Source organism: Nilaparvata lugens, chromosome X (genome assembly GCF_014356525.2).
Source record: "Nilaparvata lugens isolate BPH chromosome X, ASM1435652v1, whole genome shotgun sequence".
NCBI lineage: Eukaryota > Metazoa > Arthropoda > Insecta > Hemiptera > Delphacidae > Nilaparvata > Nilaparvata lugens.
In genome coordinates this window covers 3,065,734-3,090,971 of record NC_052518.1, presented here as the reverse complement: position 1 = coordinate 3,090,971, position 25,238 = coordinate 3,065,734, and the positions used below count along the sequence as shown (strand labels likewise).

At 33.4% G+C, this 25,238-nt stretch overlaps 1 protein-coding gene across 2 annotated transcripts in view; it reads right to left on the bottom strand.

Annotated features, from left to right (window-relative positions):
- Nucleotides 1–25,238, bottom strand: part of LOC111045884 (ubiquitin carboxyl-terminal hydrolase 2) — a 51,724-nt gene that overhangs the window by 24,682 nt on the left and 1,804 nt on the right. For both annotated transcript variants that reach the window (XM_022331363.2, XM_022331364.2), the window contains exons 2-6: nucleotides 22,315–22,454; nucleotides 19,007–19,111; nucleotides 14,020–14,308; nucleotides 10,369–10,467; nucleotides 5,813–5,930 (exon numbers count right to left, since the gene is read on the bottom strand). In XM_022331363.2, the coding sequence (XP_022187055.2) occupies nucleotides 5,813–5,930; nucleotides 10,369–10,467; nucleotides 14,020–14,308; nucleotides 19,007–19,111; nucleotides 22,315–22,415 (712 nt within the window). In that variant the 5' untranslated portion in view covers nucleotides 22,416–22,454. The remainder of the gene's footprint in view (nucleotides 1–5,812; nucleotides 5,931–10,368; nucleotides 10,468–14,019; nucleotides 14,309–19,006; nucleotides 19,112–22,314; nucleotides 22,455–25,238) is intronic.

Genomic DNA, 25,238 nt, shown 5'->3' with positions numbered 1-25,238 from the left:
ATCGAAAGAATGAAATACAAATTCTAAAGTTTAGAATGTTTTATTAATTCACCACCACAATATGTTTCAACTACGTTGTGGTGAATAAATAAAATATTTCAAAAGGGTACTTGATAATATTATTGTTATTTAATTATATCAATAATAAAATTGTAGTATTTCTGTGGACATAATTACAAATCATATAAATATGATCGGGAAAGTACAACAGGCATGGCCCAAAAAAAATTCTGTTCCCAAATTTTGATAATGAGTAATATGTCCGAAAAAATGTTTTTACTGTTAAAGTTCAATGTTAAAAGTAGCACTATCAAGAAAAGTGCATATGATACAGTATAAGTTAGAATAATAATTTAATTATTATTAATATAATTATCATTAATTTTTACTCTTTTCAAGAACGAAATCCTCTCCCTATTGGAAGTGTTTAAAAGCTAAGCAATGAGTTGAATGGTTCATTGATAGACTTTCGATGATTTTGCTTTCATAAAATAAAAGACGCTCTTCGTTGTACTACAAGATCACTCCAATAATTGAACTGATCAGAAAATAGTTTATACTGTCCAAGTTATGAAAAGGATTGCTTCAAAAATTAAATCTACTGTAAGAATTGCGTGAAATATACTCTGATTTCAAAATATATTTTTGTACACAATTCAAATGACTAAATTCTTTCGACAGTAATTCATTTCATTGATAAAGCTGATTGAAGAATGTAGATGAGTTTATTTATTTACAATGCAAATAACACTAATGTAGTAACATTGAAAGATAAAATAATAAGGTAGTCCATGTGCTATTTTTGTTCCAAATGTATAGGTGACAAAGTCCAAGATAAGGTTAGTTTACAAATTTATTAGAAAATAAGGGCGGTCGAAGTGGAAGCTAACATTTTCATTAGTATAAACAACTTGCAAAGCAAAATACAGTGTCACAACCATCTTCAATAATATTAAAACAAAGCATAAAATAATTATGAGCAATTAAAAATGAATTTTAAATCTACAAAAATGTGGGAGGTGGAAGTGAAAATCAACATTTCTTATTTTCATTAGTATGAACAGTTTGCAAAACAAAATTCAGTCTCACGACCATCTTCAATTTTAAAACTAAGGGCCGTATGCACAGTGTAAGTTTAAGCTAAAGCTTAAACCAAATCTGGATATTTTTGGTTTAAACTAAAATTCCGTTTGCACAGTATCAGTTTAAACTCTGTATTGAGTTTAAACTCTGGGAAAGTTTAAACCTCCAAAGCAGGGGTTTAAACCAAATAATTTGGATGAACTTCACATCTGTAAAGATTTGATGGGGAAACATCTGATAGTAAATTATTTTTCGAAGTTTGTTTTTATTGCTTCTGTAGACGATAATAATAATAATTATTTAGGTTATAGTGAATCATTATTTGAATGTAAAAATAATATTATAGGAATTGATAGAAGTTTTTAATGCGATTGATAAAGATGACTGAGAATTTTGAAACTGAGAAAAATTGGGCAAAAAACGAATAATTTAAATTTCTGGGATGATAGAAAAGTTTTTTAACGATTTTGCTTGAGTAAAGAAACTGCCAATTTAGTATTTGATTGAATAAACCACTTGATATAAATTAAGAAAATATTTATAAAGGCCTACAGTGGTCTATGATTAGAAATCATGTTTTTAATAATACATAACTGAGATATTTTGCTTTTGAGAGATTTCTAATAAACGAGGAAGACCGTAATAGATTCAAGCGTAACAAAATAACTTTTTTATCTTACATTCTAAAATATATTTTTTGGTGCCAACTAAACATAAGTTTGTAAAGAATTCCTTGATCGCTTTTCACTTTTATTACCGTACAGCTTACAGCTCTGTGGATTTTGAACAAGAAAATAGTAGCTACATAACCTCAATTTACTAATGGTTTGTAAACAAATAACAAATTTCCTGTAAAAATCAGCCTTCCTGATATTATAAACGATGACATTCTATTACCAACTTAACGCTAAACTAGTTTAACTTAAACTGGATTAGTAAATGCACTGAGAAAACCGATTAAAGTTTAAACTTTCAGATTAACTTAAACCCGATTAACTTAATCGAGTTTAGCAATCTACACTTTGCAAACGGCCCTTAGTGTGAAATTATAACATTAGTATGAAAAACTTGTGAAACAAAATTCAGTGACACGACCATCTTCAATTTTAAAACAAAATGTGAGGTAATGAACTATGAAAAATGAATTTCAACAAAACTTGATAATTTACAAATTAATCTCATTAAATCAGCACCTGGAAATGTGTCTACATAAGTGAAACAACCTGTGCGTGGACTGAATCATTTATTTTTTTGCAGGGCAGTGGCTACACGCGTTCGTCATGATGGAGTTGGGGCATCCATAATGCGCATGCGCTCAAAATTCCTGATTTGAAATTCTTAAAATGATTGAATAATTTTGAACATGACTAGAATATTGTCATTTAAAACCTGAAACCCTACGCCTAACCTAACCTTCCCCTAATCAGCCCCAACACCAACTCACTTATTCTACTCCCAACCTCATCTAAAGCTAGGTTTACACTATATAGCAGAGCTACATGTAGCACAGCTATATAGCTCTGCTACAAGTTCAAAAAGTGACACTGGAGATCTGCTATGTAGCCCGGCTATATAGCAAGTTTAAGCCCATTTTCTCAGCTATATAGCAGAAAATGAGCTATCCAAAATTTTTGGTAAACATCAAAGAGAATCTGAGCTATATGTAGCTCTGCTACATGTCAATTTCTGTTTATAGCAGAGCTAGATGTAGCTGCTCTGTCATTGAAGGGAGGCTGCCGCAACTGTTTACTACTGTTTGCAGTTTTTTAGTGCCTGCTGGATTTACATCAGATATACTGTACTCATTTGTTGTCAGAGTGCTATAAGTAGGCTACAGTAGTGCTACAGTAGGCTACTGCGCTTTGCGAACGAATTTCATCAAGTCGTCTCTATCATCCTTATTTAGGTCTTTCAAAAAGTCACTACCACTGTATAGTTTCCTAGCCTGAAGTGAGGGTCTTATCCAATATCTTCTTTCTCTTCTCTGTGCTGAAATATCACAGTAGCTGCGGCTGCTGCAAGAACTACCTTCTTGTTCGGCATCTGGCTGGGAACTGAGCAGTGAATACTGGTTTATTCCAAACTATATGTAGCTCTGCTACAAGTAATGGCATCAAAGTTAATTAATTATAGCAGAGCTACATATTGCTCTGCTACATAAAATTAGCGTTAAATCTACTTATAGCAGAGCTACATCTAGCAGAGCTATTTAGCTGACAGACAGTGGCGCCATTTCACCAAACTCCTGAGGGGGGCTGGGGAACCAAGAGGTATGAGGGGGGAAAGGAATACGCCCAAAGGATAGAGGGTCCTGGGTTTCCCCATAAATGTTACATTCGAAGATGTTATTATATGCTTCATTTTCTCCAGTTTTATACAAATGTGGTTGAAGTATCAATACAAGCATATAGGCCTACATTATTAGTTAATCATATAGAAATATAGGCCTACAGAGAGGCCCTTATGTAGGAATACACTGAAACAGATTTCTTAATAATCATGGAAACAGATAAATTTTTCTTTCACAATGACAATTTCAACAATTTCATTGGGGATCATATTCTAATTGGAAAATAACTTTCAGTTAGAAAGCTAAAGAAACATTAAGCTGTTCCCATAATTCTCACCAACTCTGTACATACATTTTTGATTGTCAGATTGTGCCCTTTCTTTTGCTTTCACTGTGGCATCTTGCAACTTGTTAATTCTCACGTTGAAATTTTTGCAATCACTCACTTATTGTGCCCTTATCAATAATTGTACCCACTCTATATTTAAACTATACCACAGTAGTTATTTGTGCAACTAGTGCACAAAGTGACAGTTTGCTGCACCGAAAGAAACGTTTACGCCCGAGCCGTAGGTGAGGGCGGAATGGTTTCTTGAGTGCAGCAGAGGAACTTTGCGCATGTATTTCACATTAACTTTTTCCTACAGTTACCATTGAATATGAGAAGTGGTATTTCCTATTTATTTCCTGTATTTCCTACAGTTACCTTGAAAAGTGGCCATTCGTGCACTGATTACAGAACGCAAAGAATCACTTTTCCGCTCTAGTGCGGGAAAAAATTTTTTCTGCACTCCAGATTTGCAACATGGCAACGCAAAATAGTTAGTAGGTTATAGGAGCACCAGTGCAGCAAAATCAAAATCTAGTTGGTAACAGTGACTGTGGTATAGTGTTGTGGTGCACGTTATAATAATAACGATGGACAGTTTTACATATCTAGGAGAGACGATCACATATAATCTTAGTGAGAAGGCCTCATGGAAGGCCAGAATTTCAAAGCTTTCCAAGGGACAGCATGTAACTAGGGACACTTATAAGAGAAAAAGTCTTTCCATTCATACAAAACTGAAACACTACAAGGCAGTTCTAAGATCACAAGCAATGTATTGCAGTGAAACACTTTTCAATATTGATGGAAATGGAATTAAAGAAACTATAAGAAGAGTTGAAAGACGGATTCTTAGAACCTGCATAAACAAAAAACATGTAGTTGACAACCAGTTCAGACTCCTTCCAAGAGAACAGATTTATAGAGAAATCGAACCAATAACTGACGCAATGCGCAAAAAGAGAATTTCTTTCTTTGGACATATTCTCAGAACCCCAGCGAATCGATTGTTGAGAAGACTTATTGGAAAATTCATGAGTGCGAAAACAGACAGAGCCACAATTCCTTGGCTTGTGGAAATTAAAGACATATCGGAACTAAATTTAACTATTGACGATGTCAAAAATCGCCCAAAAATCTATAGGGAAACCATCACTGACAGAAAGAGGATCTTATCTATAAAAACAATTAGGAGAAGGCAACAGGTTTGTTCAGATGAAATGAGAAAAGAGAGGTCTGACAGAATGAAAAGGTACTGGGAAGAAAGGAGGAGAATTGAAGCGAATAAACGAAGAAAGAGGACTAACCAGAGACTACAGTGATCCTATGTGGTCATAAAATTGAAAAAAAAAAATAACGATGGACAACGAGGACAGCAGTGGATGACAGCCACCACATTCAGCACACAGCCGCCCCTTCATTCAAACACTACTACATTATTCTATTCTATTTATAATTAATAAAATTACACAGAAAAACATTTGATGGATTTCAGGCATAATTACTCACTTTTTAATAATTACAATTTTCATAATTACTCACCTACTCATAATTACCCACTTTTCATATTCAATGGTAACTGTAGGAAATTTTATTCTTTATTACTCCGTACCCATATTTTCAAGGCAATTTTGCTACATTGTTTATTTATTTATTTATTCATGGAGACAACAGGTAAAAACACCATTTTGCCTCCTTCACACTATACAATAATTTCCAACATAATACAATTAAAATTATTTTCTATCTTCTTTTCAATAAAAAGAAGATAGAAAATTGTTGATACTGTAGAAGGAATTATACTTCTGCTGTTTAAAAAAAGTATTAAAATCAGTATGAGATTCTGAGGATTCGTTTAGATAGACCCGCATTTTCATTATTCATCTGATCCTTGGGGGGGGGGACCTAGGACCCCCTGCCCCCTCCTAAATGGCGCCCCTGCTGACAGAGGTATATGTAGCTCAAATGTATAGCTCTTCAGTTACATAGTGTAAACGTAGCTTAACAGTTTACCAGCGCATGCGCATTACATTGACGGACACCAAGATGGCGCACGTGTAGCCACTTTGGTTTTGAACGAGGTGAGTGTCCTTTGTAAGGTGTTTACTTACATTTGACCAAAGCACCATCACTTTGTGACTTGATATCAGCAAGATATGACCCACTTCGAAAATACTCTCGTAAAGGACTAATATGACTAAGGCACTGTACCACAGCATTAAGGAAACACTGAAAAAATTGAACATAATGAAAAAGTCACAGAATTTTCGATAAATATTTCAGAATCTATAAGATTCATCTTGTAGAATTATTTATGTGTTACAAAGACTACAGGCAAAGCCCAATACAGCCTTTATAATATGATTACCATCCGTACAAATCAACCTTAAAACTGGACTTTTTGTGTAGTTGAGAAGTTGATATTGTGGTAATTATTCATATTAGGCCGGGATTACACGGTCAAATGTTTTATAAAAGATCTTTTATAAAAGATGATAACCATCTTTTTATAAAAGATTTGAATACTGATTCTTTTATAAAACATTTCGGACCCATATTACACTGTCAAGAGATCTTTGTCAAAGATCTTTGTATTTTTTAATTCAACTTATCAAGTATAAACTTTTTATTTCAATTGTTGTAGCAAAACAATGGATGTTGAAGAATACTACTCAAAACAAAATTAGTTTCTTATCTCCATTTTTTCTGACAGAAATTGGCTTCTAAGACCATTTATTTTCTTCTTAATGTCATCATGTGTACATCCAGGTCTTAGAAGGTTTATATTTTTGGCAATTATTTTATAAATTGATTGTCTTAATAGTCTATTTTTATAATCTTGATGTTTAGGATTAAATAGACTTTCATGATTTTCATATTCGGAAATAAGTAGCTAAGTGGTTTCTACACACCAAGTAGTGTACTTCGAAGACATTTCATTCAAATTAAAAACTAACCTAAAATAAAACTAACCTTAATCAAATTAACATCACCTGAAATTCAGAATCTCAACTTTTATAAAAGATAATGCCAACCTATTATCTTTGATAAAAGAAATTTTATAAAAGAAATCTTTTATAAAATATGGCCTATTAGACTATCAAATATGTTTGTCAAATATCTTTTATAGAAGATCTTTTATAAAACATTTGACCGTGTAATCCCGGCCTTAAATAAAAAACTAAGACATTGTCAAAAATCAGAAATTTTATTGAAATTTAGGTTACACCATTGTAGATCTCTTGTGTAACAATTGTGTAGCAACCGAAACCGGTCTTTCTAAATTTCAATAAAATCTTTGGTTTTTGATAATTTCTTAGGGCCGTTTACACAGTAAAAGCTTAAACTGAATTTAATCAGCTGGTGGCTTAAATTCAAAATGGAAAAAAAATTATAACAAACGAGACTTGATACGAATATAATCCAGTTTAAAATGAAATTTAGTTTAAACTGTCACTGTGCAAACGGCCCTTAGTCTTTTTATCTAACTTAAAACTGGAGGTGATTATGATTGAATATCATTGTAAAACATAACAAAAGTAAACAAATGAACAAAATGATCATGATAGTAAATAAAAAAGTAAATAGTAGTATCAAATATTTCAAAGATACAAAATTGTCGAAATAGAATATTGGAAGCACAGTATAACATGTATTGAGTAGAACTATGTTGTAACAGTGAAAAGGAAAAATATATTATGATTAAAAGAGTAGTTCATAATATCCATCATTTTCTAATATCATTTTTATAAATAATTTGGACTCAAAATTGGACAAATCTTATGATTGATAAACATAACCTATTTTTGGACAATTTCTATCCAAATTTGGGAAAGGAACAGTTTTGGGCTTTAAGCCTGTTGTTCCTTTCCCAATCATTCATAGTTTATTTATTTATTTATCACATTGTGTACAAATACTGAACATGAGGAAAGGCACAACAAGCTCATGCCCAAAACTGTCCCAGTTTTTAATTAGTTGAGAATGATACTGTATCTATCAATGTATAAATAAATGTAATTTGACAAAAAATGATCAGAAAGTTCTAGAAAATTCTTCTCAAGATGAGTTGGGAAACAACATATTTACTCCACAATAATGTTATCATTCATACTCTTCATAAACCTCCACATTTCAATCATGTATCCATGTAACACAAGTCAAAGGTTGAAGAATTTTCTTTTGAATTATCGAATTAAATAGTTATAATAATAATAATTATTATTATTAAATAGTTAATTCAATCATATTATATCAAATATTATAATACATTATTCACTCATTCATAGTAAAAGTAAATTCGTATGGCTTTTGTTGGTGGGGAGTCCCTTGCGGGAAGGTCCCACCGCCTGAATATATAATTTAAGCCGTCAATGGGCCTTACGACTGTCATACTTCAGCCGGGACCGACAGTTTAACGTGCCCATCCGATAACACGGGAGTGATCTGGTAGATTTACTTTACTCATTCATACAATAAGTACATCATCGAAATGATAGGGAGAGGAAAAATAAGGTAACCTTGTGCTATTCCGCTCCCAAATTTAGATAAGGTTACACATAGTCCGAGATAGGTTGTGCTATTCCGCTCCCAAATTTAGATAAGGTTACACATAGTCCGAGATAGGTTAAGTCTTGTAGTTCTCCATTTCATATTTATATTTTATATATGTAAATTATGAATATTGTTCTTTGAGTATTAGCTCACGCTACGCTACTGGTGGAACATGTGAGGGTGAGTCATTGCACCCTAATTCGGCAGTGTCTTGAGCTATGGAGCTCTATGACTGCTCAAAGTAATAACAGTGCTGAAGTTGGGGGTTCCTGATATGTGAGACCTTTAGTAGAGCTTGGCAATTTTATCTTTATTTATTTATTATTCTCTGATTTTTCTTTTTCTAATTCACTAATATCTGATATTCTAATTCTAGTTCAATTTCCATTTCATATTCAAAAAATTCTCAAGTAAAAATATGTATATATATGTATGTTTTTTTTTGCCAAGTCTACTTTTTTGGGAGAAGTCGTAATGGAGAAGGGTTCTCTCCTAGGGAATTTAGTACTGTGATTAGTACTGTATTAGCTCAAAAAGGATGGGTTTATATACTTTATCCAATAAAAATATCACTTTTAGTTTCAGACTACAAAAAAAACTGTGGAAAGTTGAACCCAGAAAAAGGTTTTTATTCCACAGGAACTATCAATATGAACAAAGCCACATCATAACATGACTATAAACGATTCTGTTCAGGTAGAGTAGAAGATTACGTCAATAATGCGTCTTGCGCATGCTCGCAATTGAGACTGAGGCTTGAAAAGAGGCTTGTATTTCTTCATACACCAACCGCAAGCCGATTTTCTATCCAAAATGGATTTAAAAGTGCATTTTCGTTTGTGAGTAAATTTCCGCAGTCGACGACGGCAAGCATTGCTGACATTCATATTGGCCGAATTTCAAGTGTGCTAAAACAGCTGATCAAATAACTTTTCATTATTTGTCTTTATTATTAAAGAATTAAATACTTTTAATGATATCAACATATTGCCATTTAAAAGTATACAAAAGAAAGTATATAAGCTCAACCTGCCCCATTAAAACATGATTGGACATAATCTTTTAGGTTATGTAGACAAATTGAAATCTACCCAATCTGAGATACTCTACCTATCGTGGTCGACGACGGCATTTATGCACAAACGAAATCCCAGCTTTACTAAAACCATATTTTATACTTCCTGCGATTGAACGTCACGATTCAATCGTGCAAAACAGTTGGTAAAATTTTTATAAACTCATTCTGATAAATATATTATGTATCCAACAGTTTTTTCTACTTTAATTGATATTATTCTCTTATGAAAGTAGAGGAAATCATGAGAGAAGAACCCCAAAAATGCCGAATTACAGAAATAAACAATACAATTTCACTGTAAATTAGCAATTTTATTAGAGTTTTAAACATCTGGGAAGACAGAAACTAAGTGAAAACCTGATATACATAACCCTATTTCGGAAATTTTGATGTCATCTAAATTTAGGAGAGAAATAGTACTTTTTGTGTAGTTGAGAAGTTGATATTGTGGTAATTATTCATATTGAATGAAAAAGACTGAGAAATTGTCAAAAAACACTGATTTATTGATAATTAGAAAGAGATTATTAGATCAGAGATTGACAATGGTGTGATAACCGAAACCGGTCTTTCTAATTATCAATAAATCAGTGGTTTTTTGACAATTTCTCAGTCTTTTTCATTCAAAAGAGAAATAGCACAAGGTATCCTTGGTTTTTCTCTCCTGATCTGTGTTTTTTTTTTTTTTTAAATTGAATAAATAATTAATTTATAGAATTTTGAAAAGTCCTAACTTTATGTGCTACAAGTGAAAAGAGAAATTTAACACATAGTTCACGTTCTCCTATGAAAAAATAACCTACAAAACAATAATGTAAAACTGTAAAATGTAGAATTATAAAATTAAACTGGATTGAATTCTTCTATAAAGACGTAAGTGATTGAAAATTATATATTTGATTTAATTTTATTGAAGTCTTCTATGAAGACGTAAGGGATTGAAAATTATATATTTAATTTAATTGTATTGAAGTCTTCTATAAAGACGTAAGTGATTGAAAATAATATATTTAGGACAATTGATTGATAACTTACTGTATTTCCAATATTTCTGAGCCCGTTCCGACTATTTACTCCACTCTGAGTAGGTGTTTTAGCAGCTGAATATGAACGTTCTCTAGAAGCAGCTCCAACCTAGAAATACATGAGACGCTTTCGTAGGTAATTGAACAAAATGTGGCAGGTAGAAAGGACGAAAGATTCAAGATTCATTTTATTAATCATCAAGCTACAACAAGAGCAAAAAGGTAAGTCATAATTTTAAAAGTACACACAATTGGATAGAAAATCATACATGATAAAGCATATTATGTACAGCTATCTCTCCTAAAATTGAATGATCTTCGTAGTTTGCACATATTGACTCTGCTTCACTCAATAATCAAAACCAAATCTCCATCTTATCTGTCTGAGAGCTTCAGATTCCTGTCTGAGATCGGTGAGCGTACAACAAGGCATGGCAACTTGCTGCTAGCTTTTCCCATTCATAGAACGACGACTTTTGAGAGATCATTTACTGTCACGGGTTGTAGGCTGTGGAATAATCTTCCTGCTTCGGTCCGGGCCATTGATGGGCGTGCTCGCTTTTGGGGTGGAGGTCAAGCGGATTTTGTTGGCGGGTCTGCGGGGGTAGCGTGTGGTTGGCGCTTGGAACTGGTCTGGTGGGCTGTGTGAATGTTGTGTGGATGATTATATTAATAATTCCTATTTTTTAATATTGTTTCTTGAATTATATAATTGATTTTTTAGTCTAAATGCAGATTGACTGTTTTGTTCCAACTATGTTTCTATTTTGAGCGATATTATTTAATGTATTTCTATTAATATATTAAGTGACACTGTATTTTTTATTCAATTGCATTTGTTATGTTGAGGTTGAGTGGTAGAGAGGACTTAAAATTCCTAACTCCGCCTAATAAAGAATTTTTTCATTTTCATATTTATATTACATTCAAGTCACGTATTCAGATATTCTTCAAGTGAGTAAAAGGCATTATTTTTCAGAGAACTGTATATAACTTTCTTAGAACGAATTCGTTTAGATAAGCTGAAGGTTCTTTTCACAGTAAATGATCATTCTACGATGCACGTTAAGAAGAATTAGAAATCATAAATATTTGTATTAATCAGTTATTCAAACCACGGTTTCAAGGAATGAGTATCTTTGAGAGGGAACGCGACAGTCGATGACTGATTTTCAGTCCTCTACGGTCGCAGTCCTCAACTGTCGGGGCTGTACAAAAATTGAAGAGTCATCAACTGTCGCCCGGCGCAGGCGACATTTAAGGACTCTTTATCAGGAGTCCTCTATGGTCGCAGTCCTCAACTGTTGGGGCTGTGCAAAAATTAAAGAATCCTCTACGGTCGCAGTCCTCAACTGTCGGGGCTGGGCAAAAGTAGGATTTGTCCTCAACTGTCGCCAAGCGCAGGCGACTTTTGAGGACTCTTTACCAGAAGTCCTTTATGATCGCAGTCATCAACTGTCGGGGCTGTGCAAAAATTAAAGAGTCCTCCACGGTCGCAGTCCTCAACTGTCGGAGGCCTCCACTGTCGCTTCTGTGCTTTTAGAAGAGTCCTCTTCTGTCGGTGGCCTCGTTTGACATCGACCCCCTTGAGACAGTGCAACAAGTGCTTCCGAGTATAAATTCATAGGCAATCAGGGAATTAAATACACCAAAATAGGAAGTGAATAGGATGAGATTAAGTTGGTATACCAACTCAAAACCACAAAAATATACTTCTACTGCATGTGAAACACCATGTACCGGGTGTTTCAAAAAGAATGACCCAATTTTAAACAGTTATTTTTATTTTGAAAAATGATGCACACAAACCAATTTCACATCAAATTACTCACGGAAGTATCAAGTTTATGATGATGTATTATAAGTGTTCTATGTGCCCTCCTTTTGAGGCTCGGACGACATCTAGACGATAGCCAAATTCATCCCAGACTCTTAACAACGTTATAGTTCGTGTTTATTTTCCTCCCTTAGCACTTGATATTGAGGAGCTAAAAACTAGGATAACTGATGCAGTAGCTACAGTCCAAGAAGACATATTGCGAACAGTCTGGGTTGAATTTGGCTACCGTCTAGATGTCGTCCGAGCCTCAAAAGGAGGGCACATAGAACACTTATAATACATCAACATAAACTCTATACTTCTGTGAGTAATTTTATGTAAAATTGGTTTGTGTTCACCATTTTTTAGAATAAATATATAACTGTTTAAAATTGGGTAATTCTTTTTGAATCACCCGGTATATTAAATATTCTAAATAGATTCCAACCTGAGATTTCAATAGAACAGCTGACAGAATATTAGCATCATTTTCAGTGAGTTCACCTTCCCCGGGGGCTTCACTAGTATAACAATTAGATTTAATATTCACTCAGTTAACACGGGCGACATGACAATGATTAATATTCCATTTTTTATTGTCCTGATGTGACTGGAACACAAAAAGCGCAAGATTGGGTCATTTTCTCCTTACTTTCCACTTTCTTCCTCTTTGTCTAGCATCTTCCTCTCATACTTCTCTTTTTCTTTCTACACCTCAACTATATTCTTCTACCTCTTCCACTTATCCTTCTTCCTCCAGGTTATATTTTATAAACGATAGTTTGATTGTATATGAGCTTGACTGTAGAGTTATGTGTGATTTATCAGTTCTGATAAGTTGGCAAATGTACCAATTAAATTCTGGTACATTTCGGCTACCGTCTAGATGTCGTCAGAGCCCTCAAGAGGAGGGCACATAGAACACTTGTAATACATCATCGTAAACTCTATACTTCTGTGAGTAATTTGATGTAAAATTGGTTTGTGTTCACCATTTATTTAAATAAATATAACTGTTTAAAATTGGGTCATTCTTTTTGAAACATCCGGTACTACATAAATCCTATACTATTAAACGAACAACTTCTGTTTATATGTTTAGATGTTTGGATGTTTAGATGGTATAGATTTTTAGATGTTTGTATTTCACCGGATCTCGAAAACGGCTCTAACGATTCTCACGAAATTCAGAACATAGTAGGTTTATAATATAGAGATTCGATTGCACTAGATCTCATCCCTGGGAAAACTCGCTGAAGGAAATTAAAAGGATAATTATTATTCATCCTTGGAAAAACAGCTGATAATAATTATTTCGTCGTCTGTTGGTGATGGAAGTGAGTGAGCGAGTTCATGTGTGTGGGACTGTGTCAAAATTATGACTCAGCTGTTAAACTTTTGTAATCATTCAATCAGGTACTTAGTGTCGGTTGCAAAAAAGCCGGGTTATTTTCAATCCTGACAAATATCCAGTGGATCCATATTTTTGAAATGGTCTTCTCTGATTTGGTTCACGTGAAGTTGATCAGGATTAAAATTTAACCGGCTTTTGTGCAACTGGGCCTTTGTGAAGGAATTTTTTTGCATTCCTCTGGGAATTAATCTCAATTTACTGTGATTAGATAGAACATTCCTGTATGAATGTTATTATAATTTCTTCTTTCGTAATAGATTTTTTTATGCTTTTGTACTCCAGAGCGAAGCTCGGTCCCCGATATTTATAAATAGAAATAGAAATCTCAGTGCCTTTTTTTTTAAATTGAACAGTCACAACATGGTTCGGCTATATGATGCCATTAGCAAGTCATATATAAATTATGTATTCGCCTGATGACAACTTACATAATCTGATGACTGCGAGGATAGAGTTGAAATTGACCTCCTGGGTGGGGTTGACATACTTGGCTTTATCAACAAAGCATGAGATAATGTGCTTGAGGATGACGGTTCCGAATACTTTTTAGTAGTCCTTCCACTTCCGGTGTCATATTTAGAGAGATATCTTGAAGATGATAGGTCTGATTTGTAATTAATCTTATCTAAGGCAGACTTCCTTGACAGAGCTGAAGTTGATGATGAGCTCAGATAAGATCCACTGTCATAGTGCTGAATACTCCGAGGTTTTGATAATCTAGAAAGAGATGATTCACGATCAAAATCAAATCAAGTGTCTTGGTTTTACATGGAACATCAATTTTAAAGAATGTAGGTTAAATCAAATGTATTGATCAAAACGAAAATTATTATTATTATCATCATCATTATTGTTATTCATTCTAGAGGCTTTAGAAATAACAAGAGTAATTAAGGAAAATTCCCAGTATAGTTTAAATGACCAGATTCATTTCAACCAATACAACACTACGAATTAAGTTTTATCATAAAATTGTATACATTAGTCAATAGTTTTTCCATTTACATATTTGTTTTATTATCTTTCACACTTGTTTTCTTGTACTGAAAGTAAATTTTGTTATCATAGCGATTCTGTTGCTTAAGCCGCCATTTTGTCACACCGTTGAGTGGGAGGAGACTGTCCAGCTGGGCCAATGGCAGGCGTTCATGCCCTCGACCAATAGCAGTACTCGCCTACTAGTATAAATTCTGCTGCTCTTGTATTTAGTTTTAGTTTATCAGAGATTGACAATGGTGTAATAACCGAAACCGGTCTTTCTAAGTATCAATAAATCTGTGGTTTTTGACAATTTCTTAGTCTTTTTCATTCAATTATTCATGGCGCTTAGTTGTTTATACACCGTGTCCTACGAAGAGGTTATAAGTTATAGAGGTTATACGTTATAAGAGGTTATACGAGTTTACACGTTTGATGGACACGTTAAGCCGTCGGTCCCGGCTGCATAAAAAAGCAGTCGTTAGGTCATGTCAGAGGCCCTGAAATTGATCAGTTGCGACCTGAAAACTCTGACACCAGACCTGAGCCAGCCAGGTCACTCGATATTATTATTATTACTATTATTACACGTTTGATTTTATATTACATGCCCATTCATGCACCGAACTTTTTCAAATTTTACACAGTTTACAAAGTAGGTTCTAAAAATATTCTGGGTAAAATTTCAACTCCCTAAAATTCGTAGAAAAAAAATGGCGGCATATTGAATAATGATACTTTAAGAACATTAAAAGATGTTTTTGGTTTTATAAAACATTTTTATTGTTGCACTTTAGGGCAATATGACTTTTGAATAAAAACTAGAACATAGCCTAATGAAAAACCTTCAAGTCCAAAATTCTTCAAATTGAAACCTATCCACAGCAGTACGCTGATAACAGCGCTTAAGAAATGATTCGTAAGCTCTTACCAAGAAACTCCGCGGTATCCGGAGAAAAGGAGCTTCTATTGATCGTTTTATTTCCTAATCATTATTGAAGCTATGGGTATAAACTAAGTAACCCAATAAAAAGAAGTCACAAACAGTTAAATCTGGTGATCGGGGTGGGCAATCTAAAAAATCACTTCCACGACCATGAAGTTTGTCATTTAGTAATTGCTTGGCATGATTTGTGAAATAAGGTGGAGCACAATCTTGTTGGAAGATTGCTTGATTCATTTCTGGTACCATCAAATGAGCCAAGTCTACCACAACGTAGTAAACAAATCAGAAAATAACTTATGAAAGTAGTTTTTATAGGAAGCGAATTGGTAAAATTTTCAATATGCCGCCATTTTGTTTCTACAAAGGTTAGGGAGCTGAAATTTTCCCAGAATATTTTTAGAACCTACTTTGTGAACTGTGTAAAATTTGAAAAAGTTCGGTGCATGAATGGGCACGTAATATAAAATCAAACGTCTAGACAGCTGTTGTTTTAGGAGTACGTTTGAGTTTCTTTTCGCGTTTTAAAATTTTCAATTATTAATACAGTATTTTCAGTTATTAGTGATGATTTAGTGAAGTATTATTATTTAATTTGGTTTTCAACTTTCCTAAATTCTTAATTCCTAGTTTATAAATATTTTGGACTCAAAATTGGACAAAAAACGTGTAGTGTAAACATAACCTATTTTTTGGACAATTTCTATCTAAATTTGGGAAAGGAACAGTTTTGGGCTTTAAGCCTGTTGTTCCTTTCCCAATCATTCATAGTTGAGAATGATTGTATCTATTAATGTATAAATAAATAATGTATAAATAAACCTCTTCGTGGGACACGGTGTATGTGAACTTCATTAAAATGCACACAACATGCCACCTGTCACATACAAGATTGGTTTTATTCGAAACATTTTTCAATATAGTAATTTTCCTGAATTTTTCAATATAGTAATATACTTGAAAGCCTATATGTATATGTCCTTAACTACCAGTTAAGGACCTCATTCCCTCTTCAAAACTATAGGGACAACTCTTTAATAGTATATCACCTATTTTAGTTTTGAATACTTTCAAATTAGTCTCAGTTTTCAACTGGTTTTTCAAAGAATTATATATTTTTATGCCTGAATACAAGGCATCCTTCTCTTAGGCGGTAAGTCTGTGCTTGGGCAAATAAAGATTGTTACACTGAGGAAACCTATGAATAGGGTGGTTGTCATCAACTATCTCACTATTTCTTTTCATGTATATCAAAATGTCAACCCAATGTAAATGAAAGTTATATGAGTAAAAACTGTATACAATTACTGTTAACTAGTTTAGTCAGCATGGTCTTAGTGGAAGACAATATTGTATTCAGTGCTTAGTTCCTCGCAAGCGCACATAGCGAACGGACCTCATAAAATTCTTTGTAATGTTGTGTAGTAAATAAAATGTTTTTTTTTTTTTAAACTAAACTATTTATTAACAAACCATAATTTGAATGTATAGAATTAGGTATTGAACCTAGTCTAGAACATGGTACGCCATAGTGGAGTAGGTCAATTTCCACACAGAAAACACTTAACATGTAGAGGACACATTATAAGAAATTTCTGAAACTAACTATTGTATGTAATTGTAAACTATTTAATATTTTCTGTAATTGATGTGGTAGTTTTAGTTTTTTTTGGAGATAAACATTTATTTATGTATTGAATTACAATACTGAACCTAAACGATTTAATATGCATTTGGTAATGAATATAAAATTAAAGATTTGAGTAAGTAGCAAGAGTTGGGAAGTTCTAGTGGCAAGAGAAAATGAAATATACCATTAACTAAGTCATTTATAAAATGGAAGATTTTTTTTCAGATAAGTTTCAAACAATTAAAAAAAATAAGACACTGATGTTGTAAATACCACTGTACCGAGTAATTCAAAAAGGACTTTACAACTTTGAAAATTCATATAAATCTTATTAAACAAGGTAGAGAGCTGGTTTTGGTGTTTCAAGGAAAACACTCCAAGTTCTGACTTGCGTAGCCTGGTCGCGCCGCACAAGCTCTAGCGGCAGTTACGTCAAAGATGGCTGCCTTCACTGGACCCGAGCGTGCAGCTGTGTGTTTTGGTTTGAAAAACGGCATAGTGTACCTTGATATATTGCCACTATTTTTTACCACAGATCGATGAGGATGACCGAGAACGAAATGTTTTCTTTATGGAAGATGGCGCACCACCACACTATTTGACTGACGGCCGGGATTTTCTTAATGTCCGCTTTCCAAATCAGTGGATTGGCCGTAATGCGCCAATTGCATGGCCCCTCGTTCCCCAGACCTAACACCGCTGGATTTTTTCTTGTTGGGTTTCATAAATTATATAAATTATATGGTGTACGTACCTCCTTTGCTAGTCACTCTACCTGAAATTAGAGCAAGGATTTGCGCTGCTGTTGAGCAAGTTACACCCGAAATGGAATACTCCATATCAATAAGAATAAATCTAATTTTACTGCACACATTACACCCCATAACACACGTCCTAACAATAGATTTAACACAGAACTCATTAAGCTAACCATATGCAGGCATCAATTTACATATTATTGCAGCTACATTATAAATAAAATTCCAAACGATTTTATAGATAAACAAATGACACGTAATTTAAGCAAAAGCATAGATTATTGGATTGAGCATAACATATTCTTCAAACTAGTTGTATAAAGTATAATATTGTATCCAACAAGCATTGTTACTAAAAACATTGAGCAATGGTTTTTCCATTTTCACGTTCTTGAACCAGGTATTGTAAATGTTCCCACATCATCTTTTTTTATTGTATTGTTTTATGTATTCCCTGTGTGAAATATTCACTTCATGATGGCCTCAAGACGTCACAGTGGTTAATTGGATTCTACTTTGTCATATAGTATGTACTATTCTCAAGTTTTTAATTTTTTTTCTGAGCCTTTGAGACTTTTGTATATTGCTGTAATACTTTCTTTAGCTCTTTTTAATTTAATTTGTATATCGCTTCTTACTTGATCTGAATTGAAGCAGAATAAGTTAACCACAACTCACTGCCAACACACAAGGAATCTTATGTTGGCAGTGCCGAATATTACATTGAATACATTGATAATTATTGTTGTGCAAGTTACAATAAATGTCTATTTGTAGGTAATTGTATATTGCATACTTTAGTGATTGTATTGTACAAGTATTTGTATGTGATTTTTTGGCAATAAATTCAATTGAAAATGCTAGTGCGAGTCTGGGAAGAAATCGACTATCGATGGATGTCTGCACGATAACCAACAGCAGTCACATAGAACATCTTTAGTTTAAGGTAAAAAAAAACTTGAAATGTTTTTCTTTAAAACAACACCGAAACCAGCTCTGTACCTTGTTTAATAAGATTTATATGAATTTTCAAAGTTGTAAGGTCCTTTTTGAATTATCCTAGTTTATTATATTTACATATAAATCAATAATTTAATTTAACCAACCTGGATATCACGTCGGATGTTCGACTACTCAAGCACGATGAGCCAGTAACTGACAATTGAGGCTCATCCAAAATTGATGAACTTCTCGGATAAGAGTTTGTATATCTGGAAATAAATATTACGACATATTAATACACAATGCATCGATACACAAACTAACTATTTCCAACTCGGAGATCCAAATTAAAATCTAAATATAATAGATCGATTTGGAAATTGTTTGACAGTATTGTTCTGAGTAGAAAACATAACAAATGATTTGAACATTCATTCATTTATTTATACATTGATATATACAATATCATCCTCAACTATGAATGATTGAAAAACTATAGTTTGGCTTGAATAAATTATGTAGAACCGACATCTTTTCTCATCTCACATTAATATAACTTTGTTCAGAATCGTATTTTCTTCGCAATATTCTATTCAAATTTGGGAAAGGTACAGTTTTGGGCTTTATGCCTGTTGGGCTTTATACCAACCTGACTTGGAAATGCCATATAACACATATTTATAAAATAAATCAACAAGGGCATCTTCCTTTTACGTAGATTATGTAATATTGTAGATATGTCTGTTCTAATGAGTGTTTACTTTGCCCATATTCATAGCCTTTTGCTATATGGAATCCAGTAGTGGGGAAATGGTTCTACTGATAACTACTGACATCTTGTTTAAATGTCAAAAGAAAGCAGTGAGAATAATTTGCCACAAGGCTCCTCGTACTCCATGCAAATCATTATTTATTGAACTCGGACTATTAACACTGCCATCTTTGTATGTATTGTCATGCATCATTCAGTGAAGAAAACTGAAAATGAATATGATGTTAACTCTAGTATACACCAACATAATACTAGAAAAAGGAATAATATAAGAGTCGAGTATTGCCAGTTTACAAGTTCTCAAAAAAACTGGCAATACATGTCAATAAAACTTTATAACTCTTTGCCTGAAATATCAAAAGAATGAGCTTTAATAGTTACTGTAAATATTAAAAAAAAAGTACTGTTAAATGAATGTTTATATAAAGTTGAAGATTTCTTTGTAATAGATTTTTAAACTGATGTTTCTGTGTTATTAATGACGTTGTTGTAACATTTTAATGTTGTGTGACAATAAATGATTTGATTTGTTCCTTTCCCAAATTTGAATAGAATATTGTGAAGAAAATACGATTCAGAACAAAGTTATATTAATATGAGATGAGAAGAGATGTTGTCGGTTCTACATAAATTTATTCAAGCCAAACTATAGTTTCAATGCACTCAAGATATCATCAACAGTGATCTTTTTTGTTAGACTAAACAAGCTTGCACTTTTTGACCAGTCTAACCTAGAATATCACTGCATGATTATATCTTGAGTGCATTGTAACTATAGTTTGGCTTAAATAAATTATGTGGAACTGACAACATCTTTTCTCGTTTCACCTTAATAAGGACAAATTTTACAACATCTATGTGTCTAGTGCAATTTTATCAAAGTTATATCATAGAGAAACGATAGCATAAGTAGATATCCCATGGTATGGGGAATTTATGTCGCAACTTTTACTGTTATCTCAAGCCGATTACTGTCGAGTATTGTCAATTTCTACTGTTTTGTTGGGGTGATAGTGTATGAACGGCACAATTTTGAGAGAATACCAGCGTCACACAGCTGCATAGGAAAGAACTACGTGAACTATCGGCTTGAGATAACAGTAAAAGTTACAAAAAGTTACAAAAGTAGGGCGACATAAACGCCCTATACCATGGGATATCTACTTAAGATATCGTTTCTCTATGGTTATATTCATTTCTCAGTATGATGATGATATCGAGTGACCTGGCTGGCTCAGGTCTGGTGTCAGAGTTTTCAGGTCGCAACTGATCAATTTTCAGGGCCTCTGACATGACCTAACGACTGCTTTTTCGGCAGCCGGGACCGACGGCTTAACGTGTCCATCCGAAACACGGGAGTGGCCCGAGATAAATATCTTGCCCGGGCCGGGATTTGAACCCGGGCCTCTGAATCATAAAGCCAGCATCTGATTCACTCGACTAAAGTATGATGACTTAATCTTTTACAAATTATTCGTGACTGTATCTTACTGTCTGTATTGTAATGTTTGATGGGTGATTTTGTTCAACTGTACAGGCCTACATTGTCATATTATAACTTTTGTTGAAGTAAACCATTATTAGCCTACTAAATTAATAATTACATCTAATAATCTTAAAATTGATGGCTACTTTCTTTTATTTATAAAATAGAATAAATTATAGTAATCTTTGAAATTAATAAAATAATAGATTTAAGAATACTAAACATTAAATGTAAATTTATTACATCTAATACATTTAGATGCCTAGATAATAAATTTATCTAATAAATTTTGTAGCCTACATCTAATAAATTTAGAATTAATTGATAACTCTGCTGGTCCAAGATGGAAACAAATTGGCTTCTTCCACTGAAATAGTTTTGATACTATACCATTTCAGGGCGACACAACTGATACCAATATTTTATAGTTTCTGAAAATTATTACCATTTCAGGGCGACACAACTGATACCAATATTTTATAGTTTTAGAAAATTATAACTCTATAAATTTAATCAAACGCTTTTATATAGTGTATTTGTCTAGTTGGAAAGAAGTGAAGACTCTTATTTTACAAAATGAGAAAACTAAATTGATCTAAATACAGGATGTTATTAATTATTAGACTAATTATCTCTCTAACTGTATTCTCACTGCTTTCTCGTTAATGTTAAATACAACACTTGGTAAATTGATTAAATCAAGTCAATTAGTTCAAGTTAGCAGAACTTCAGTTCATGGGCCGCAAGAAAAATAATATGGCACCCGTAGAACTGAGTTGAAGGTGATCTGAGGAGCACTTTACAGTGATTTACAACTCTCTTGGATAATAATTCAAGGTATTGGCTTACTTTTTAAATAATTGAACAAGATCCTGGAAAGTTGATGAACAAAACAGCTGTTTGACAGCATGTCCTGTCGTTAGTGGCCAGCTTCACAGTAGAGACTGATGTACATGGAAGAATTTACTGAAACTTGATTTTTCACATTTTAAAAGAGATAACTGGGTATCTGATTGAATGTTGTTATTCAACAGAACATGTTTGTGATTCAATATCAAAGAGAAAATGGCAATTCACTCAAGCCAGAGAAATGTGGTAATTTATTAATCAAAACACCTGATTTTCCATACTTGTTAGTTTTTATCATTTTTTTATCTGATAAAATCTTATTGTTTTATGAATTATAAATTGTGATAGTTGACTGAAATACTCACCTTTGATAGCTTGAATACGAGCTGATAGGCGAGTAGGTGCTTTTGCTCACAGAAGCCATTGAACTGCCAACTAATGATTGATGGTTCAATGAAATTGGCATCTTTATGCATCAATCATCAAGGATGTCAATGATTATTAACTGAAAACGTCAATATTATTCTTTAATTAATTTACTTGACATCAAAACACATCACTGTAATCTGACATTATAAGTTACTATAGTGAGGTCCACGTTATAATGGTAGTGTTTGATTAGCAATGGTATTGCTATCCTTGTCTATCATTCAACAAAGTGGATCTCTTTCTCGCTTTGCTCTGTTGCCAGATCATCTTTTAACAATGTAGAATTAATAATCAATTAACAAAATATTTATTCATCTTAATTATGTAAATTCATTATGAAATTATTGAAAAATATAACTTCTTGCTTAATAAAATATAATTGATTATTTTAAACGGGAATGGACAGTTAATATTACATCAATAAACCTGTATCAGCTAACATCTATAGAAGGCATTGACAAGCCTGAGGATTGGCAACGTTGTTTTTCTATCTTTCTCCACTGCCATTATAACGTGGACCTCACTATAGAATCAATTATGGGATCAAAAGTTGAAAAGATTGAATTTTATCAGAAATACATGTCTGAAAATGGCCTCCAAGTGATATTCCTACCACTGACTGAAGAATACTCAATTGATAATACATACAGCATATACTCAAGTTGATCAATTGAATGTTGCTTCTCGAGGCATGTAGATTAATAGAATATCGGCAGGTCTAAATTGAAATGAAAATTAATAACGGTCTAAGGAATAGGCCTATCAACTTCAAGTAATTTCACTTCAATTATCTAAAGAGTGTTCGGAAAGTCATCAACACTTGAATTGTAGGAATGAAATAAATGTATGCCGTTATCGCGATTTCAAGTTCGTCAATCGTATGTGGTCCTGGACCACAAGCCTCTGGTCAAGACATTTTGACTGTTGTATAAATTAGAATTGGAAACGTTTTGGGCGCAAGCCTGTGGTTCTTTTCTGTAATTTGAGTAATTCTGAATGATTGAATAAATAAATATATGAAGACCTTGTTTACTGTAAACAGGATGAAGCTAAACGAGGAGAAACCAAACTTTCTGGTCTGTTCCCTCAAGAGGACTGCAGTGGCGGCTGAGCCAGTGAGGTATCTCGGCTTCTGGATTGACAACAAGCTGAGGTGGCGCCATCATGTGGCTGAGGCATGCACGAGATTGTCTAGAGTGATATAACTCATCAGGAAGCTGAGATAAATTGCCAGTAGGGAATACTTGTCTCAGAATATCATGCGATGTTCCACAGCCACATCATATACAGAGTGGGTGAAATGTCCGAGAACCGGTTAATATCTCATACCCAATGATAATTTGACGGTGGGTGTGATTGGGGATCCTACTCAAATTGAAAATACTACTTTACAATGACTTTAAAAATCTGGTCCGCCATCTTGGATCTGCCATATTGAATGCAACTTCATTTTTTTAAATAGGAAGGGGGTCATGCGATACATGATTTCGATAGGGAATTTCAAGAAAAAATGAATGGCGGAAACCGCATATCGATATCTCAAACCGTTTCGGAAATATTAAAATTATTAATCAATACTATTCTAAGCAGAAAAGAGAAAAAAAAAGTCCGAGAACGGCTTAGTATCTCGTAAAAAGAAGTGATTCCAAGTGGGTGAGATTAGTGATGTTACTCGAATTGAAAATACTACTTTACTATGACTTTAAAAATCTGGTCCGCCATTTTGAATGCAACTTCATTTTTTCAAATAGGAAGGTGGTCATGCGATACATGATTTCTATACGGAATTTCAAGGAAAAATGAATGGCGAAAACCGCACATCGATATCGCAAACCGTTCAGAAGATATTCAAATTATCAATCAGTACCATGCAAATCAGAAATGAAATACATGAGTGGTATTGATTAATAATGTGAATATCTTCTAAACGGTTTGAGATATCGATGTGCGGTTTTCGCCATTCATTTTTCCTTGAAATTCCGTATCGAAATCAAGTATCGCATGACCACCTTCCTGTTTAAAAATAAAGTTGCATTCAAAATGGCGGACCAGATTTTCAAAGTCATAGTAAAGTAGTATTTTCAATTCGAGTAACATCCCCAATCACACCCACCTTGGAATCACTTCTTTTCATGAGATACTAAGCCGTTCTCAGACTATTTTCTCTCTTTTCTGGTTTGAATAGTATTGATTAATAATGTGAATATTTCCAACGGTTTGAGAAACCTCAAACCTCAAGATATCGATATCTCAAACCGTTTGGAAATATTCACATTATTAATCAATACTATTCAAACCAGAAAAGAGAGAAAATAGTCTGAGAACGGCTTAGTATCTCATGAAAAGAAGTGATTCCAAGGTGGGTGTGATTGGGGATGTTACTCGAATTGAAAATACTACTTTACTATGACTTTGAAAATCTGGTCCGCCATTTTGAATGCAACTTTATTTTTTAAACAGGAAGGTGGTCATGCGATACTTGATTTCGATACGGAATTTCAAGGAAAAATGAATGGCGAAAACCGCACATCGATATCTCAAACCGTTTAGAAGATATTCACATTATTAATCAATACCACTCATGTATTTCATTTCTGATTTGCATGGTACTGATTGATAATTTGAATATCTTCTGAACGGTTTGCGATATCGATGTGCGGTTTTCGCCATTCATTTTTCCTTGAAATTCCGTATCGAAATCATGTATCGCATGACCACCTTCCTATTTGAAAAATGAAGTTGCATTCAAAATGGCGGACCAGATTTTTAAAGTCATAGTAAAGTAGTATTTTCATTCGAGTAACATCACTAATCTCACCCACTTGGAATCACTTCTTTTTACGAGATACTAAGCCTTTCT